The sequence below is a fragment of the Diadema setosum genome, chromosome 11 (genome assembly GCF_964275005.1).
Source record: "Diadema setosum chromosome 11, eeDiaSeto1, whole genome shotgun sequence".
Taxonomy (NCBI): Eukaryota; Metazoa; Echinodermata; class Echinoidea; order Diadematoida; family Diadematidae; genus Diadema; species Diadema setosum.
The window spans coordinates 9102881-9121365 of NC_092695.1; the positions used below are offsets into that span (position 1 = coordinate 9102881).

Here is an 18485-nt window from a genome sequence, read left to right on the forward strand (position 1 = left end):
GGAACTCAAAGCATTTAGAGGGTTAAAGGGATGGTATAGTTTTGGTTGAGATGGAGCTTCAGGTTCCTAACTTTTTTTTTTTGTGAGATAATGAGAAACCTCTTCTGAAATACTAAAGAGCATACAATTTTAAGAGGAATTAAATGTTTACTTGATGAAAATTGGTTTTGAAATGGCTGAGATGTCTAAAAACAAAGAGGTCCTAATAAAAGGTGAGACCCACTTTTTATTAGGACCACTTTGTTTTACTTTGCTTTTGGATATCAAGCCATTTCAAAACAAATTTTAATGAGATAATCTTCATATTTCTCTTAGAATTGTATGCTCTTTGACATATATGTGGTTTTTAATTATCTCACACAAAGTTAAAATCTGAATCCCCATGTCAATCGAAATTATACCGTCCCCTTTATGCACCTTTAACAACATCATATCTATTACACAGCTGTGGAGACTAGATGAATAGATGGTGGCAAATCAGCATTGGATGTGTGAATGCGACCGTGTCAATTTCTTTTGATACCACCGTATGTATTCAAAGTGAACCTGGTTTTAGGGGGAAATGTGTTTTAGCAGAGGATATGAGCATCTTGTATACCGGTACTGATATTGTATTTGTTCTGATATCTGAGTGATGTACATTTTCTGAGGCTTTAATTAATGGAGAATTTAACTACCACATACAGAAAAACAATACTACAGGTAGTAGAATAATTGGCCATTGACTGAAATCTAGTGTGCTAATTACATTGGTGGGATGTATTATAATCTATTCATTTTTCATTCGGGGAACCAGAAGCAATGCATTCCTTCCAAAACTACTAATTTGTTTGATATCATGCGATTACTGTCCTTCGGGAGCATTTCTCAGCTAGATTTTGGAATTCTGACACTTACGAAAGTCTCCTGAAGTTATAGATTTTCATCCACTTAAGTTGGAATTAATAGACATATTTAGTAGACTTCAACTCTTCTGAATGACGACTTGAGAGGCACTTGATTTGTCTATTGTATTGGATTGTGACAAAACTGCAAACTACATGAATTTATATATCAAAGTATAACATTGTGTTTAGAGATATAATAACAAGGATCAGGACAAATTTGAAGGTCATGTCAGCAGTTAATTCAAAACTGGTATGCTACACTGTGATGTGATTGGTGTGGCATCAAATCAAATCATCTAAATCATATTCTTGTAGATTATAATCTATTATCTTGTGTAATATCTTGGCTACAGACAAAGAATCTAATTTATTTCAGAGACAGTCTTGGAAGAGAAAACATAACAGAAGAGTATAAAAGTAGATGTGCACGTCTGTTTGCTTTTAGGACTACAGTGAATCAAGTTTGGCAGAAATACAACATTGTTATTTAACAATTTTTTAGACATTGCGATGATTGTTAAATTGAACTTGGCAGAAATATAACATTGTTATGTTACAACTTTTTGAATAGTGTGGTAATCGCTTAAAAACTGTGTGGCATGAGATGGTACGTCAATGCTGTGTGATAACATCTGTCAACAAACTTTTTACATTTCTCTTGGTGAAATGAAAACCAAACATATTGATACTGATGCCTTGTAAAACATTAGACTTAACCATATGATGCTAGAATATTATTGTTGCAATTTTAAGTGTATTCATCTTGCTTTTTTCTGCAATTGATTTACTCATTTGAGGTGAGTTAAAACCCAAGAGAGTGAAAATGTCCCTCAGAAAAAAAAGAGAGTACTAAGCTGAATAAGTACTACATGTATAATGGTACATTAATGTATTCAAGAAATCATAAATCCATAATTTATTGTCTTTTGTACTGTTAGTGTACAGTTGTAGATATGTAAATATAACACCACTTAGAAGTCTGTACTTGTATATATGCAAAATTATCCATCCGCCTTTGCTGTGTATTTCTTATAGCTGTTTAAATTACCTTGACCCTTAGTATTCAGTATCATCAATTAAGTTTTGTGTTTCTGAGATGCAAGTGAAATGAGAACTGCGATGGATTTCTATGGAAAAGTCTGTCTTTCTTTTTAGGCAATGCTTCAAATAAATTGTCCATATTTAATTTCTATGCCTCTCCATGAAACCTGTGCTTCTACTTGTCTTTCTTTCTGTTGTGTGTTGACATGCTACATAAGAACTGTACCTTGGTATTTAGTTTCCTGTGATGCAATGATGTGCAGCCACCACCATTGAACGGACAAGTTCACCTTAAACATACATGTGGATTGAGTGAATGCGGCAATATCGGTAAGAACGCATTGGTGAGAGTTTGAGGAAAATTGAATGATCTGTTCAAAAGTTATGAAGTTTAAAGTTTCTGCGCAGTCAGTGCTGGATGAGAAGACTACAGTTTATGATGTCACATGCACAGAAAAATACAAAGAAAATATAAAGAGATTTCCACAAAACTAAAAAAAAAAAAAGTACACAATCCTTTGACTGAATGTTCTTACTGCTCAGCATAAAAGGGTAATATCATTTTCCATGCTTTCTGGAAGAGGCAAGTCAAGTGCTCTTTTATTATGCGAGAAAAGTGAAAATGCTAGGTTTTCTTTCTGTCTTCTTTATATCGTTCTACACATGTAACATCACAAGCTGTAGTAGTCTTTTCATCCAACGATAGCACTGAAACTTCAAAAATCCATGACTTTTAAATGGCATGTTGGATCTTTGTCAAACTTTCACTAATGTGTTCTACTAATATTACTGCATTCTCTCAATCCACATGTATATGAAGGTGAACATAGTATGTCCTTTGACAACTCAGGAGTGAGATCCTTGTCCCAATTAAGCAGCTGTCTATAAGAGAAGTCAGACTAGAGTTATTTGCATTCTACGCAAATTTCAATGATAGCCCACACGTCACACTGTGCCATTCGCACACTGGAAGTATCACTAATTAGCTCAGACTTCAAGTATGACTGTATTCATCAGAGAGAAGTTCATATGTCGCTGATAGCGAATTTTGTTTAATAAAGTTGCTATAACAGAGGTAGATTGATATGCATGGCACTGGGCTGAGCATGCTACATAGACTATGTGATGGATTGTGTGGCAGTAAATATTTCAGTTTATTTTGAGTAAATAAAGCACTCTTTAGCAGTTTTTATGACATTTTCATGCCAACATGTACTTTTTTGTTTGTCATAAATCCATATAAGTTTTTCTCAATCTGGGAATGAAGATTAACCTTGTTAATATTGATTTTAGGATTAATCTTATACAAAATATGTTTCATTTTCTATTTCTGATTTTCTATAAATACATTAACCCATTAAGTCGAAGAATATTGACATGAAAAAACAACAACAAAATAAATTTGGAATCGAGAAACACATTTTTTATCTGTCAGAGTGTGTTGTGAATTTAGACATCAAGAACATAGGCCTACTTTTAGCTGTTAAGAGACTTTTGAAAATTCTATGGCTAAAGCAAAAAATTGTACATGTATGAAAAAGAAAATGTTAAGATTCCCAAAAGAGTGTTTTGTTGTTGTTGTCGGTTTTTTTTTTACTTTTAGCTAATAAATGCGATGTCAAAAGTGAAATTGTGATGAAGGGACAGCATCAAACCATCAAGCCAAATAGGCCCTATTGTTTCTAAAACTTTATTAGTTATGCACTCAGGACTATTTGTCTCTGTGAAAGAGCTTGTTATGCATTGATTAAAGACCAACATACTGGTAGAGTTGTGTTGTTACAGTGAAATGTGATAATCATAATGATAAAATCATAATTATCATAACTTTCTCCAGTCTCTCCATATTTTTCTAGACAGCGCCATCTTTTGTTTCACATGCTACAGTCGTTGTCCACAACAACCGAATGTGCGTCGCATACACATTACACCGGGTGATAGGAACGCTACTGCCGTAATATTTTTGTTCATGTCTAGCTGAGGTGAGATCATCGTCTTTCTCAAGCTTTCTCACTGTAGTATTTATGGCTTTCCAAATGTCGTTCAGTGGTTGTAATGTATAGAAACTCATGTTTACATCCCTAAAATATCACGTAAATACTGACTTGGTGTGAAGATTTTTGCTGTGGGTTAGTCCCATGTGTAGAAATTTTTGCTGGTGAAGAAGAAAAAATGCTGTTTGTATAGGTGCCTAGATCAAACGTGTTGTTAATGTGGTCTAGCGGGCGGAGTCTAACGTTAGATACATGTAGGGTTGGACCTACTACTCATCGACCGCCTAATGTTTATTTGCTTGATAAGAATATTTAACACTGAAATTCACGTAAAAAACTTGACCTACGTGATTGAGAAAATCCAGCTCTATCAAATGCCGTTGTTCCCTTTTCGATTCGAAGTTTCAGTGCAAAAATATCGCCGACGAACTTGCGTGGCCTCGTTTCAGCTCCCCGCGGTATATCGCGTTATTAGGATCGACCGCTGTTTTTGCACTGACAATGCACGCAAATCGAGTTGTATTGAACACCGTGTTGTACGAAGCTTTTTAGAAGCCTTTTTAGAAACTTCCATAGACATTACATTGTGCTGTCATTACGATTCAGTGAAAATATTCATTCGAAATTTTGTCCTTGATTAAAACCATTAATGAACAGTGAATTATCGCGTTTTCCCACACCATCCTCATCTACATTCAAAGCCAATCCATTTTTATGTGCTTTGCGCGCAGAGAAGTGCGTACTAAGTGTTCAGTGCGCAAATTATACGCGTTCGGTTTAAAAGAAGGTGGTCGATATGTAGTAGGGCTACCATACTAACGTTAGAAGACTAACCAAAGTTCTAGAATGTCTAACGTTAGACTCTAGATCCCCATCTAGGCAGAGCTGCTTGATACAGTATGACCAGTGATGACATCAGTCGTATTAATTATTTGACGTAAAATTTAAATGGCAGAGCTAGTATAGCGAGACAGGAGAGTAGAGTCAGAGCAGGGGCGGATCCAGGAATTCCGTAAAGAGGGGGCGTGTTTACAAAAATAAAGGGAGGGCGCACGCACCCCTCCCCCCATTTTTTTCTTTTTATTTCTTTTGTTTCAACAAAAAAAGGGGGCGTGCGCCGGTTGCTGTCCTCCCTGGATCCGCCCCTGTCAGAGACTCATCACATGGAAAGTCAAGAAATTGTCTTTAAGTTTTAGGCTGGGCCAAGACTCTAAATCAGTATTATTATTATTTTTTAATAGATTTGTATCTATTTGGCACCTTCTATGATTCATACATCAGAACTTGCTAAATGATATTCACTCCTAATCGCAGAAAGCTAGATCATGTAGAAATCCTAGCTTAAGATGAAACTTTGTGTTTAGCTGGACCTATTACTTATCGATCACTTTTTTTAAGATTAAATTACTAAATTATAGATACCTCGTATCTTAGAAAATATCCCTCAGTTTCACTGTCATTTCATTTCACTCAAGGCAGAAAATACCGCAGATTTATGCTGTGCTCAGATTGTTGACTTGTACCTTATACGTGGAATTCTTGGCGACAAACGCCAGTGACATTTTTTTACTCTGCACTGGTGAAGCTCATCATTTTAATCAACTGCCCGTTCTCCCATTGATAAAACATGTAAATGTAGTGAATGGCAAAGACTTGTTAACAATAATTAGATGTCTATGTGTATAATATTACAAATGAGGATTTTCTTCAATTCTTTTTCCTCCATTTTCCTCAGGTTATTTACCTTGTATCCCCCTAATTTCTCTTGATTTGTATTCATGGTCAAATGTTCAAGCGTATTACACCCTGTCCAATGCGTACTTTTGATTTTATAAGCGAGAACGCCATTGCGTGAGGGTGGTTGATCTGAAAATAGGTGGTCGATGAGTAGTAGACATACAATATGTGATAATATTGAATTCTACTCTGATGCTTTAATATTTTAATGTTCACAACAGACACACATTTCAGAGCATCTCTAATTAGACACAATCTGCATACTTAATCAACAGTGCTATGCATTAAACATATGAAAGTATGTCAAAGGTACAAGGAGCTACCGTAATTAAAAAAGAAAAAAAAAAAGATTGGTCGACAAAACTATGTGTTTCCAAATTTACTGGTAGTTTGAATGATATTTTCTTATAGCACTTTGCTACCACACGCTATTAGTATTGGTACCGATTAATTTAATGCTGTCAATGTAGTCTTGTAGAGAACTTGCACTTGCAGGAAGGGGAAAAAGAGAGTACTTCTAGTTCTAATCTGTGTAGATCTAGACCACTCCAGTAAATGAAGATTCATGTATAAACCTCTTGCTAAGGGAACAGCATCTCACCAAACAGTTTTGCTTTCAAGATATGAGGTTGTGTTTATGTAATAATCCTTATAAAGCCTTGCAACTATGATGAAATCGCCAGCAATTTTGGAGGTATTGAGTTATTGGTATCAGGTTGCTACTTGTAGAGCTTGATCTTGTTTACAATATGGTGTCAATTTCAAATTACTTTCGTTTTCAGTAAAATATCAAAATTAAAACCACAAGGGTGCTATTTACCCCATATTTGGAACAATGCTCATAAATTTACCCACTTTTGATTAAATAAACTTTTTATTTCATGAAAATTGATTGTTTAGTCTTTAGTTATGGGTACACTCAAATCTTAGAACGCAAAAGTGCCCTTCTGGTTATAAGCTGACAAAATGTGAATTACCCCCACCAGTCCTTCAAGTACGATATGGAATAATCATTCTTGCTTTTCTGCTATTAATTTCTCCTCTAGCCTGCATTCCCCTGTCACCTGCCATGTCTGGAGTAAAATCACCTCGAGACACTTCAGCTGCCATAGATGCAACAAATGAATATGGTCCTCCCTTGGACTATTCCTACATACCCCTGACATCCTTTCTAGGTAAGTGCTGCATGCAGGGTTGTCAATTCTTTTTCTGACTTACTCATGAGATGAACACACTGTAACATGAGCCTTGGGTTGTCTTGTAATGCAATTTGTTGACGGGATTTGTAAGATTTGTAAGATTTTATTGACTCTATCGACCCCCTCTCGGGGTATGAGAGTACAAACATATTTACAATATATGAATACAAAAATATAAGTGATAATGTACATGTACGTGTGAAAATAACAGATATAGATAAATATGTTTACAAAACAAGGCGTAAAGGACGTTTAACTACTCTACCACTACGTGTGCAAACATTCACATCTACTTTACTTTCTACAAAAATACTGTCTTTCTTCTTTGGTATTGAAGAGAACTGAAACATAATAATTCTGACAAATTTGGCTAGTTTTTTTCAAATGGCAAGCATTAGTTGAATTGAATAATTTGGCCATATGTAATGCACTTGGTCTACTGGCTGTCAAGCTACTTGGTAAATACAATAATCTCTCTTTGTTGAAAAAGGGACAAACAAAAATATAATGAAATTCATCCCCTATATCGTAGGATGAACAAATAGTACAATGCAATTCATCTGTCAGACTTGCATCAAACCCGCCCTTATTAACGGGTAATCCATTAGATCTACGGGATGGAATAGAACATCCTTGTTCTAAATGTGAGTTTTCTTGTGTGAGTATCTAAGGCTGAAATTGGATGCAATCAAATGATGTACTGTATGCCATTGCTAAGTCATGAGCTTTTGCCGGATATAAGTGAACAATTAAAAAAAAAAAAAAAAACCTCTTATAGTCTGTAACCCCCCCCCCCCCCCCCCCCCATATGCATATGGGGACGGGGAGTAGTAACTCCCGCTTTGTCTGCAAATATGGTTGAGAATCTCACTTAAAATGCAAACAAGTATAGAGAATGGTTTTTTCAACAGTGGCTAACTGGTTTTGACACAGTGAGTGATTTTGCTGGCTGTTTGGTTCAGAACCAAAAATTTCCTAGCTATATCTGCTCAAATTTGTCCCTGTCTGTCTTTGTTTCATGACCCAAAATGTATTTTGGCGGGTATTAAATTAAATTTTGATCAAATTATAAATATTCATGGAAAGTCTGGAAAACAAATAAACCTACAGCACACTCTGGTTACGATGATGTCCTCTAGACCGGCGTTTTTCTTTTATTCTATAAAAGATTTCTGTTAAAGTTGTATAGTAAAGATATATAGATGATAATTTTGGAACCTGAAGTTTTACTTTGTTGTGCCAAGAATTTCTTTATAACTATATTCGTTATAACTTGAGTGCACTGTATTTTAAGCATGCCAGTACTTTTCATCCAGAAAATTGAATTATTCTGCCAAAAACACAATACATTAAAAAATTGTGTGTATTATAAAGTACTATGCATTTAAACAACAACAACAACAACAACAACAACAACAACAACAACAACAACAACAACAACAACAACAACAACAACCATTATAAAGCAGCCTATTGTGGAGATCCATCAGATTTTTATTCACTTTCTGTGAATGAATCGGCGAGGGGACATACTGCAGCATGGCACTGAAGTCTAACCACATGTGTACTGTATTATTACTGATAGCCTGATCACCCTTTGATTGAGATGTCATAAACCATTCACCTCCATAATTGATACACTGTGATGTTCTCAAATGTTTCAGATGCTGGAGACGAGGTGCCAAGAAAGGGTCAGCAAAAGGTCGTGAGAACCAAGGAAGGGAAATACCGCTCCACATCACTCAAGTTTAATTACAATGCACTGACAGATTTTGAGGGCTTCAAGGGGGCCCTGGAAGGAATCCTTGAAACACCATCAGACCTCTCATCATTGGATCTTTCATTCAATGACTTCACCAAGATAGATCCGGTAAGAAACGTAACCTAGACATAATTTTGTTGATGTTTTCCATGATATGGATGTTTTCACATGATATGATTGTTGATGTTTTCACATGATATTGCATTTACCGTGTCAACTGACCCTTCAGGTGTCAACAAAACCCACATCCCTTTAATAAAAACTTGTTTAATGTTTTGCAAGACATGCTTTTTCATTGTTGTTGAATACATTTATGTCATACAGGTCCTCCTTGAATACCCAAACCTGAAGATGCTGTATCTCCATGGCAACCACATCGACAAGCTGGAGGAGATCGACAAGCTTGCCGCCCTTCCAAACCTCATCAGTCTAACCGTCCACGGCAACCTAATCGAAGACCTGCCTGGTTTCCGTTCATACATCCTGTCACGGTTGCCAAAGCTGAAGACGCTCAACTTCAGCGGCGTGACGAAGGCGGACCTGACAAACGCGGCCACGTGGAAGACGATGTACGGCCGGAAGAAGGCAAAGCGGAGACCCAAAGATGATGCATAGAGTGCCTGCCTCCTTATTGCTGAACCCTCACCCTTGTAACCACAGACTACTGTAGTCTACAAAATGCTGGTGAAACATTCCAAGATGCTAATGGCAAAAGAAATATTTGTGTGAAGGCCACTGAGCAGTTTGGGGACTTCAGTCAAGCCACAGACTGTGAAGTGCCTCCAGATTTCTATCTCATCTGTAGATCTCTGATTCTGACAGAAAAAGACCATGGAATGACTTGTACAGACGTCATCCTGGAAGACTTGCCGATATTACCAGCATCATTTGTTGTTGTTCACTACCAGCATTAGCAGTGTTCATGCCCGACTGTAGCATATAATTTACCACTAAGAAGCAGAAAATTGGTGAATTCAGCATCCTGTGGAGTAATGAGGAAACTATAACATACATGATGAGGTGTAGCATTACATTTTAGGATGATGCAGGATTTATATCGGATGCATTGTACTTTTTGAATGAGAAAAATAATACTTTTGCCCTTTATACTTTTTCTGTACTCTGCCTTTTCTTCCTTACCCAAGTGTCAATGTTATCCATAAAAGAAACCCCAGAATGTCACAATTTCGTGGACTTTGTGCTTTGATGTTTCAGGATGGCTGGCACAAAGAATGAAGTTTTATCAGATTTCTACTGAGTACAGTGGACTCCAATTATATAACGCAATCCTCTGGACTGGCAGTTTTCTTCGGTTATATCAAAATGTTGTTATAACTGAACAAATAAACGATAAAAAACATGGAGCAGATAATGTTGCAGCCTGAATTTTTATTTAGTTGCAACCAGAATTTCGTTATAACTGTGTTTGTTATAACGGGAGTGCACTGTATGGACTTTTTGAAGAACACTAAAATATATCAAGATACAGTATTAATTTAGCCAAAGTGAGCTGTGCTGTCTACCTTTCACTTTCAGGAACGTTTTAAAAATGAAGATTCACAAATCAAAAGTATGCAATAATATTATCTTGCAATTTTTCCATCATTAACAGTTTGTTATGTAGAAAGTTTCCATTGACATGGTCCACAGACAAGACATTGGCTGCTTGGTAGTACTTAGCACTTCATTAGATTACTGTTCACGCAGCAACAGGGTCAGAAGTGTAGAATGTTACATATGGCCTAGTAGTTTATAATGTGAATTTATGAGTAACTGTATGGTATACCTTTCCTTTTTACTTCAAAGAAAGTAATGCAATAATAACAAATCATGTTTTCTACCCACAAAGGAATATCACCAGAAACAAAATGAACTGGAACCATATGAAATACACTGTGGAGGTGGGATCTCATTTTTGAGTTGTTTGAAAAGTCAATATTGTCATTGGAAGAGATATGTGTGTGTGTCTGCTGTAGATTTGCTTGTACGAACATAGTGGCATTTAATACTAGTTTTGATTGCTTTGTTCTTAACAATTCAAGATGCCTCTTTTTACTATATGCAATGTTTATGATATATATGTGAGCTAAGAATGATGTATATGTAGTGTCTTAGTCAAAGTAATGGCCATTTTTTTTTTTTCTCAGACTAGATCCACTGAGTTAGTTTGACTTGTAATATTCAAATATTTCATGTCACATCCTCTTTTTTTGTTTTATCATTCTTCCCCAATGTCCTCATGTTCCTGAATATCTGTCATAATTGTAACCTTGCCATCTTGTTTGTTGTTTCAGTTAAGTAATGCACTGATTTATACTAAAATGAATATTGTGGTTCATGAATGTCAGCAGTGGACACAGTTTTGAGTGAGGCAGTAAATGTTATTGTACAGGATGTTACTTTCGCAAGTGATGAGGTCATGCACATTTTCGTGAGTTGCTGTTTTCGCAATTTGACACCGAGGCTATCCTGTGCGTTAGTATCCTAGCATATGGCGACATTTTCATTCGTGGTCCAATAGTGATTTGTGAAAATAACAGCTTATACAGTACTTCTGCTCTGCTTGCAGCTATGCAAACTTAAGAAAACAAACACACAAACTATATTATCGCTGCACAGCCTATTCTCTTGGACAAGTGCAATGAAACATTGTGATTTCTGTTTATTTTTTTTGTTTTTTGTTTTTCCTGTGATGTGAAGATAAAACTATGGAGAGCATCAAGCAAAGTACTATAAGGGAGCCAGGAATATCCTGATAATACATCCTTTCCTATACAAAATTCACATGTGAAAATGGTGTTGGAAGGTACTTTGAATGCTCTAAAATGTTTTGTGATCATTGTGACTTGCCTTTGTTTGCACATGTTACGCATATTATGTTAAGTTGTCCATGGTGTCTTGTCATGAATGTGGTGTGGGGGAGGGGAGTCCCTTTTTTTAGAGGGAGAATTTGAGGTCCTTAAAACTCATTGTCTATATACTGTGTCCCACTTTATAAAATAAACATATAGATGCTATTTTAATAACTACCATTCACCTTGAAGATTTACAATGGACCCTGTCAACAGTCTTCCTTTTTTTTTTAGTCCCCAGTGTGAAGGCATAAATGTAATCTATCTACATATATACGTTGATTAAATATATTATCTCCGTGTAAATATCTTTCAAGCAAGTAACATAGAACATGAGGGAATGCATCTTTAACAGAAGTATATAGATTATGCAGGTGTGAGAAGATATTCAAGTTTGCTCTACTAACACTTATGGTAGAGGCTATTCATGCAGTATTTAAAGGATGTGATATGACCAAAACTTCCTAGCATCTCAGCACTGTACTGTTGATTATACTTCACATTATATACCTTAGTACAAACCAGTTTAAGGACATAATTCCACATCAGAGAAAAATGATCTTCTTAATAAATGTATTTATTACAGTTCAAATAACTCGCTCTTTGTCTTTTCATTTCATGTTTTTTTTAATGGTTACAAGAAAACATATATATAAATGTATGATACATCTCGCAAAAAAGGGGCTATTAGTCTTCATGTTAAGCAAGAAATCTCTGTAAGCCCAAAATATATTCAGGACATTGCCATACAAATGCAAAGCAACAGTAAATATTTTCATATATTTTACAAAGTAATCAAATTTTAAGGTCTATTGACACAATGAGATGAATTCCTCCATGCTCCCAGAGCTATGGAGACAAAACATTTCAACAAAAACACTTCTTGCAGATTATTGTTTGCACATGCAAAAATCAGAACATCATTAACACAGCCGACAAAAGAAAACCATTCAGTTTTCAAAGGATATGTTCAACCGACATTTGAAAGTGAAGGTACTTGGTGTACCGCGAAAACAGAACAAAACAACATTGTCTTATGTCCGGTTCGTCTGTGAACATGAAAATATATTTGTCGAGCTCTAGATATGTCCTCTTCAGAAAATTACTCGATTACATTTCTATCCATTTGCATTTTAAAGGAAGAAAAATGTACAAAATGCAGAAAAGTGGGTGTTAGATGGGCGTGGGCATTTGGTGCAAACCCCTAATTTGTTACGATTGTACATTTCCTGAAAGTCAAGTCACTGAAGTCGATTCTGGCATATTTTGTATTCAACATACATGTAAAATGACAAAAAAGTGGCCACTGACTTATTTCTAAATACATGGTACATGCTTGATGTAATTCAGCACCCTCCTTTGCTTCAAAACTACGCAAAACAAAAAACGAAAACGAAGTTGAAAGAATTCAAGTCAGAATATATGTCTAATGTACCTTCATGACTGCTTAGGATATGAAAACTTGGCCTATTACAACGTGTAAAACCTCTTAACTTTATACCCTCTGCCGTTCACCTACTGTCAAAAGTATGAATAAAGGAAGCAAGACATGGTAAATACGAATATAATAATTTGGTGAACAATAAGGATAGTTGCACTACCTAAAGTGTGGGGGAGGGGAGGAATTGCATTCAAATAAAGTGAAAGAAACAAGAGACCCGCGGGTCTAGCGCTCACCTGAGTATCGCAAGTTCACCTTTCACGCAGTCACTAATCTAAATTATTCACAGCTCTACTAAAATTTGACCAGGCTTCTCAAGTAGAAGATGAAAATGTACAATAAGGGCCGAAATTTTTAAAGATTCCTTCATTTGGGGGGATTGGGGGCCCCCTGGGGCCCTCTGGGTGGGGCATGGTGCCCATTTTGATAAATTGAGATCCTGACCCCCTAGGGATGCTACCTGCCAAGTTTGACGAAAATCCATCATGAGGTTTTCAGGAAGAAGATGAAAATGTACAATTCAGGCCCCCATTTGGACCTTCCCAACCCCCCCCCCCCCCTGCCCCCAAGAGGGGCACCCCTGGATTTGCTATGAACAAACTTGAAACTACAGTCATTAATGTACTCACTCATAGTATTATCTTAGCTTTATAACTTCTGATTCTAGAGAAGATTTTTAAAGATTCCTTCATTTTGGGGGGTTTGGCCCCGCTGGGGCCCCTGGGTGGGGCATGGTGCCCATTTTAACAAATTGAGATCCTAACCCCCTAGGGATACTACCTGCCAAGTTTGGTGAAAATTGGTCACGGGGTTCTCAAGAAGAAGATGAAAATGTATAATTTAGGCCCCATTAGGACCCCTCCCCACCCCCCTCCCCTGGGTCCCAAGGGGGGCACCCCTGATTCTGCCATGAACAAACTTGAAACTACAGTCATCAATGTACTAACTCATAGTATTAACTTAGCTCTATCACTTCTGGTTCTAGAGAAGAAGATTTTTACAGATTCCTTAATTTTTGGGGGTTTGGGCCCCCCTGGGGGCCCCCTGGGTGGGGCATGGTGCCCATTTTAACAAATTGAGTTCCTAACCCCCTAGGGATGCTACCTGCCAAGTTTGATGAAAATCGGTCTTGGGGTTTTCAAGAAGAAGATAAAAATGTAAAAGTTTACGCACGACGGACGACGCACGACGGACGACGCACGACGCACGACGCACGACGCACGACGGACGCCGGACGAAGGGCGATCGCAATAGCTCACTTGAGCCTTTGGCTCAGGTGAGCTAACAAAACCAGACACAAACAATGCAAAGGCCCACAGCTCTGTCCCACCATCTTTCCAAAATCATATTACACAGAAGCCAAAGATGGCATACAGACTCTATAGAATCCATTAAAATTTTTCATTTCGAATACACACAGAATCTGCTGCGACATATATGCTCCTTGAGATTTCGTGTGATTTTTCTCTTCAGACGCTTATGTCAATTTGGGCTCCAATAAAAGCCTACTGTGAAAGTGGGAATTTTTGCCCATTTCGAGCTACAAAAAAACTCGTGCGAAAATAAAAGAGCACAAATTTTTGCTTATTATTTTGCTCTTCTGTTATTTGACATTTTCTTCACATTTGTAAGTCCTTGGTATGAGTAAACATGCAGTCATAATGCAGACCAGTTAACTTTTACCATAGTACAAAATATGTGCTGCCAAAAAATATGGCAGCGGTGAGCTGTTTGAAGTGCTCGCACAATTGTCATGACCGAACGTCAAGACGTATGCAAAATTTGTCTTACCTGGTACTTGGCTGAGCACAAGAAATCACTTGCGTGGAAATTTCCACTTTTACACAATATCAGGTGAATGTCACATTAGGCCCACAAATTGAAAATCAGAGAAGTTGTACTGATATTGTGAAAAATAATTCAAGCTTCAGACTTTGTGTCACCCTTTCAAGAACCCCGACTTTGATGTGTACAAAATTATGGATGGTAGTGTTTAAGAGTCAATTACAAAAGCGCACAGGAAACAATGTGCCGCTTGATACATCAGTCTGTCACACACAACACACACACATACACACACACACACGCACACACACAAGAGAAACATGAACTTCTCATTCTGTTGGCAAGAAAAATGTCTGTGCGTCTGTGTGATCAAACTCAAGCCCAGGCTGCTCTTTCAATACAGAGAATAAATGAACATAGAAGAAAGGCTATTACATAGCTAATGTGGTATATTAAGAAAATAAAAACAAAAACTGAAAGAGAATGAGAGAGACAACCCCAAAAAGCATACATAAACCCCAAACAATAAACATATACCCATTGGGATCTCATCTGTGAAAACAGGTATGTTGCTATCTGGCGCATTACAGGATATTGTTATCGATGATGCAGCTATGTGCCATGTTGTGTGTACATAGACAAAATAGGTACATGTAGATACCCATGCTTGTTGAACCAAACAATATACACAAACAATTATATGACTTTGAGATTTGAGGTTATGCCTACAACTGATGATCCAATTCCTGACCTGTTGAGTAAATAAGACTTGCAAATGGTCAATTGCCATTTGGCATTTGGGGGAAATAACATTGATGATCTGATCTGAAAGTGAGGTACATGTATCTCACAAAGGGTGACTTATTCATGATTCTGAAAGCGGGTTCTTCATCTGCTGTGCAAACAACATAAAGGTATATGATTTTTAATTAGTTTCAATGCCTTTCTAACTAAAAATACAAGAACTAATGGCAAAGGGGGCACTGTGTTTCTTGAAAAAATAAGTTTCACAAAATTTGTGACATTTCATGTACAAAAATAAAGCACAAATCATACAATGACATTATGATGAAGTTATCAACTGTTAAAAAAAAAAAATCTAACTAGCAACTGGACCTAATGCACCATAAACTTCCACTTAAAGGGAGGGAAAAAAAGAGAGAAAACAATGAAGAATATGGAAAAACATGATATCACTTAATGATACAGGAATTTTCTTGACTGAAGAACTAAACCAAAAACCTCGAGCCAACTATGGGTACGGTAAATATACAGGAGAATGAATTTATCATTTATTAATCTACTCATGTTGCACATTGGCAACGACGTGTAATATCCCAAAAATCAACTCCCATCAAAACTCTGCATACTCATCAGTAATGTGTTGGGAGCAAGTCTGTACACCTTGTAAGACTACAACACAACTTAATCTGCATAGGATAATCATTTGTGCATTTTACTCCTTTTTTCTGTAGCGATCCCCCCTTCATCTAAAAAACAACAAAAAACAACAAAAACATAACCCCCCCCCCCTTTTTTTAAAGGATAAGAGTACACCTCATGGATGCACTAACACACACTTTGCAATTTCTATGACCTTTGACCTTCATGAGACATAATTTTGTTATGCACTAGCACTGAGGTCTGAAGTTTCACATCTCTAGCATTCATTGTGCACTCTCTGGCTCTTTCAGCTCCTCTGATTTCAACACCACTCGATTCCTAAAAGCTACATGGATGGATTTGTCTTCAATGTTTACAGTATACTTGTTCTTATGCAATGGTAGTTTGAAGAGAAATGATTACATGGAAAGATTACGCCTCTCTTGTCGCCGTGTGTTTCACTTTCGATTATCAGCTTTATGTGCCCCATTTCTCACTCCACAATTGTTTTCACATGCTTTGTGCACCAACACTAGTCTTTATGGACTTCACACAAATAATGAAAACCCACAATATTTGTTTCCTATACTGTACACAATGTATCATAAATCAGTGAAGATTCTCTCACCAAGTCAATGCTTTTGACTAAATATTTGTTCTTTTCTTTACACATGAACTGGGTTGACAGTAAGAGATAACTAATTCAGGGATGTCAACCTTGTACACAGCACTGCAGTATTCTGAGGGCTAAAAAGGAATATTTTTCATGGAAAACAGCATATTTACCTATCCTGCCATAGGCATATATTATGCTAATACAATTTGGGTGAAAAGCAATATTTCGTCGCTGGGGTGACAAGACCTTGTATCTGCAATTTTGGTGAAAATGACTTTTTTCGATTAATGGTCAAATAATGGGTTAAGTGATGTCCTGTCCAAATCCCAGCTGCCTTACTCCAAAAATGAAGCCACCACGGCATGTCAAAGGAAAGGCTATCCCATTCACCACAGTGCTTTGGCCGCCATGTTTTTTGGCTCTCCTGAACATTTGACATTTTGTAGATACGAGGTCTTGTCGCCCCAGCGACGATTTTCTACAAAACCTAGAGTGTGTGTTTTGGGCAAAAAGCAGTATAAAATACTGCAAAAAAGCAACAGGTGGCATCTCTGCTAATTGTAATCTAACCTTACCCTCCACCCCTTTCTTCTCCTAGTCAGCACAATATGTCAGGCTGCCCATAGAGTACAGGTGGTGGCCAGTAAACTACAGGGAGTAACAGTGGGATGTGACAGGGTGGCTTTGGCCCGGCCCGGCCAGACCCAACCCGACCCGCAAAGGGTCCTGGGGATTAAAACAGCCTCCTGAGAGGGAGTCCACTCTTAGTGTACCTGGGCACAACACACTTTTTGTTTTGTTTTGGTTTTTCCTCTGCCAAAACTCAAATCAATCCTGCTAAAATCCACAGAAAGGTCTGAAATTAAATGTGACATGTTACCTCTAAAGTCTAAGAAAGTCATCTATCAAACATTAAATTTCTTATTTCGGGATAATCAAATTCTGTCCTCTTTAAGCTTTAACATAGTATGAAAATCGGACCACTGTTCTGTTGTTATTTTCCCTCTTTCTCTAATAACACACCTCAGAAGCCATATGAAAGCTAGCTACAGATACTAGTTGGGCAAAGTTCTTTTTCAGGCAAATTACCTTGTATGTATTACAACTTTTTCAACTTGGGCAGCTGCTGCTTTATCAGGGTACCAGGGTGATACAACTTAGCTGCACATGACACAAGAGAATGGGTCTTCATTCTACACATCTCGCAATGAGTGGTAGATGGAGTACATGCAGGCACATGGCTCCCCTTTCAGTTTCCTACCATGTCAATACAGGAAATGTGCAAAACGCGTTAGGTAACCCGAGTCACAAGGAGAATGCCTCTGCCAACGGGTTCAATCTACAGGAAGTGTGCCGGATGGGATTCTCTATATGAGGTAAATTAAGGATTTCTTTGAAGAAAAAACAAACTTTATCCCGTTGAGGACGAGCCCGAGCTCACTCGAGCAAGTGTCTATAGGAGATGCGTGTTGCAGCAAAATTAGCCAGTCCTCAACGAGTTAAGAACAAAAGCAAGATATTATTAAGCAGAGGGCGAAGTTTGAGGTGTGGGTTTTCTTCAATTTGTCTCCCTCTAAAAATGAAATTTGCAACATGGCAACTGCTGATCTATAATTTCAACATACATGTTGGAAAAATGGAACCACAAGACTCGAACCTGTCATCTACTGCTTTTCGGGCAGCGACACTACCACCAGGCTAGCCCCATTTGTCGGCAGTGACACGATGAACTTGGAACACATATCCAGTATTGTACGAGTTGGCCCTTTGTAATGACTTCTCCTTGCC

General features: G+C 37.4%; 1 protein-coding gene across 1 annotated transcript; it reads left to right on the forward strand.

Annotated features, from left to right (window-relative positions):
• Window positions 1-3824: 3824 nt before the first annotated feature.
• Window positions 3825-12061, forward strand: LOC140234702 (leucine-rich repeat-containing protein 51-like). Its single transcript, XM_072314737.1, has 4 exons — window positions 3825-3910; window positions 6706-6834; window positions 8523-8728; window positions 8945-12061. The coding sequence occupies exons 2-4, from the start codon at window positions 6729-6731 to the stop codon at window positions 9233-9235; spliced, it is 603 nt and encodes a 200-aa protein (XP_072170838.1). The 5' UTR covers window positions 3825-3910; window positions 6706-6728; the 3' UTR covers window positions 9236-12061.
• Window positions 12062-18485: the final 6424 nt, after the last annotated feature.